Raw genomic sequence first — 3,206 nt, 5'->3', positions numbered from 1 at the left:
CACAACTCAAAAGCATCAACTCTTCTTCGGTCTTCCTTATTCATTGTCCAGCTCTCACATGCATATGAAGCGATTGGAAATATCATGGCTTGTGTTATCCTTTAGGGTTACTGTAATTAAAAAGGGCCTAACATAAAGGGTGGCATAGTGCCTAAGGCATGTGACTGCTAACCAGAAGGCTGGCAGTTCAAACCCACCAGCCACTCCTCAGAAGGAAGGTTTGGCAATCTACTTCTGTAGTGATAACACCTGGGAAACCCAAGGAGGGGTTGCTATGAGTCTGATCCAACTTGACAGCAGTGAGTTTGGTTTTTGGTTTAACATAAATGGGCTTCTGGGCTGTTGGCAATGTATGATTCTTTGGTATATGTTCTGGGTATGTATTTGTGCTTTCTCTATGAATACTAATCCATTTTTATACTTAACATTTGTTCAGTTTATTCTAGGTGTCTTATACATTAACAAAATATTCCCCATAAATGTAATTAGAAATATCAGGAAAGAAAAAGCAGTAAACACTAATATAGATTCTGACACCAGAAAACATGAAGCGTTAAAATAATTTAATTTTGAAAATGTAAAAGAAGTGGACAGTTGTTAGAAAACTTCAAATGAGAAAACTGACACAAGAATAAACTGAAATCATGAAAAGTCCTACTATTATTGAAAAACTCTATCTTTAATTATGTCTCTTTTCACAAAGATGTAGGTAGGAGTGATTTCTGCCATAAATTTGACCTAATTTTTAAGAAGAAATAACACCAATATCAAAATGATATTACAGAAAATAATAGAGGAGTACCTCACAACTTATTTTATGTAGTTAACATTGTTGTTGTTGTTGTCATGTGCCGTCGAGTCAGCCCTGACTCATAGCGACCCCTCCTTGGGTTTCCGAGGCAGTATCACTACGGAAGTAGGATTGCCCAACCTTCCTTCCGAGGAGTGGCATTACTTAGATATTAAATCAAAGACATTCATTATAAGATATAAGCTTACAGTTAATCTAATTCACAAAACAAAAACAAAATTAAATAAAATATTTAAAAATTGAATCAAATAGCAGGTCATAGTTGGTTTTATTCTACGAATTTAAAGTTGGTTTAATGTTATAAAAGGAATATACTTATTTGCATAATTAACAGATTAAATTATAAGGAATTAAAATGTAAACAAAACAACAAATTTGTATTGTTGGATTAAAATACATGAATTATTTAGAAGAAATTAAATGCTTTGTGTGAAGATGCATTTCCACTAGAAAGTTATTCATAAGAACAATCACATAATTACTTAACATTATTTTCTTTTTAATTATACTCTCTGGTAAAATATTATGTAGCCATAAATTATAATTATTAAAATTATGAGGGAGAACAGAATAGGTCCAGTATCTGATAAGCAAAGCATATATTAATTGTATATGAAAAGAATTCACATTTTTTATTTAAAAATGTTAATTCATAAATTACGTGTATTTACATTGGATTCAATACTTATAGTAAAAAACATATAGTAAAACATAGCAAAAATCTTATAGTAAAATTCACTTATAAATATTCAAATTAGGTTTGTTCATATTATTTAGACTAATCAGTTATTTCTAGGCAAGGTCAGTTTAAAAGTAACTTAGACTCTCAATTCTCCCAAACAGGATCAACATTCACCTTCAATTACCCATAATAGTTATATGCAATTTAGAACTATATCTTAAAAAATTACTTACCCCATTCCCTTTGCATTTTGTTGTAGAATTACAGTAATTTCCCATTAAGCTGGCTTCTTTGCAGGTTTTATTTAAACAATACTAAAATAAAACAGATATAACATATTTCATAGTCTTTCAAAAATTTGAGAAATAATGAGAACAACCTTAATTATTTGTTATACATGCACAGAATATATACATATTTCACTCAGCATAATATTTATAAGTTTTATCCTTGTTGTGGCATATATCAAGACTTATTTAATCTCTATGGCTAAATAACATATAATTTTATGTATATAACATTTTGTTTATCCATTCATCTATGCTTAGAAAATCTGGGAAACCTTCAAACTCATTATATATTAAAACTTTTCATCAGGTAGGAAACTATGGCAATTCATCTGTTAATGTTTTATTTACCTAGTGTTGCTGTAATGAAAATTACCACAAGTGGGTGCAATTAAAAATAGAAATTTATTTTTTTCATAATTCAAGCAACTGGAAATCCAAATTCAGAGTATTGCTCTAGGGGGAGATCCTTCCTTGTCAGCAGTCTCCAGAATTCCTTGTGTTCCTTCCCTGTGTATGTTTAATCCACAGCATCCTAACTTTTGGCTTCCCAAAATTTATGCCCTTTCCCTGTCCAAAATACATTTCCCATATCATAATAATCTTGATTAAAAGTTAGGTCAATTTCATAATGTAGAAGTTGGTAAAAATTTTCAATTTTTTATCTTTAGCTTTAGTGAATGGTGTGTAAATTTGAATAATAATAGTATTAACTGACCTTCCTTGGAGTCATATGGATATTATCCTACCACTTGAAACACTGTTGTTTAGGATATGTTTCTAACTTTTTTTTTTTTTTTAATGAATGCAACATGATTCCTCTTCAATTTGTCATTCCTGGTACAGTAGACCATATGATTGTCTGATTAAAAATGTCCAGTGTCTGTCCATGTTGGCTCACCAATGGTAGGGTATCAATCTTTATGTGCTTCTTTTCTTTTTTTACATATTCCAATTTACCTAGATTCATACTTCATACATTCCACTTTCTGATTACTAATGCATGTTTGAATGTCTCTTCTCATTTTGAGTGATGACACACCAGCAAATGAGGGTTCCAAAAGCTTTACCCCATCCAAGTCATTAAGATAGACTCTACATTGAGGAGGTAGCTCTTTCCTAGATGTATTTTGAGTACCTTCCAACCTGATGGGCTCATCTTCTATTTCAAACATTGTTTCCCTGCTATTCACAACATCTTCAGAGGCGAATATTTTTCAGAAGTGTACCTGGCTACATCTTTCTTCCTAGTCTGTCTTAGTTTGAAAGCTCCACTGAAACCTATCCCCCATAGGTGACCATGCTAGTATTTGAATAGTGGTCATATTGCTTCCCTCATGACATCAACATGCTAGCCAACACAGTACACACTATGACAAACTGACAGATGAATAATGATTTTATATATATATATATATATATATAT

At 31.3% G+C, this 3,206-nt stretch overlaps 1 protein-coding gene across 1 annotated transcript in view; it reads right to left on the bottom strand.

Annotated features, from left to right (window-relative positions):
* Positions 1–3,206, bottom strand: part of ADAM18 (ADAM metallopeptidase domain 18) — a 168,758-nt gene that overhangs the window by 4,059 nt on the left and 161,493 nt on the right. The window contains exon 17 of the mRNA XM_007935064.1: positions 1,727–1,807. Within this exon, the coding sequence (XP_007933255.1) occupies positions 1,727–1,807 (81 nt within the window). The remainder of the gene's footprint in view (positions 1–1,726; positions 1,808–3,206) is intronic.

Source organism: Orycteropus afer, unplaced genomic scaffold, assembly GCF_000298275.1.
Source record: "Orycteropus afer afer isolate SDZICR_OR568_19922 unplaced genomic scaffold, OryAfe1.0 scaffold00024, whole genome shotgun sequence".
Classification (NCBI taxonomy): Eukaryota; Metazoa; Chordata; class Mammalia; order Tubulidentata; family Orycteropodidae; genus Orycteropus; species Orycteropus afer.
The sequence above is the reverse complement of the archived record's forward strand: the minus strand, read 5'-3'. Positions and strand labels throughout refer to the sequence as shown.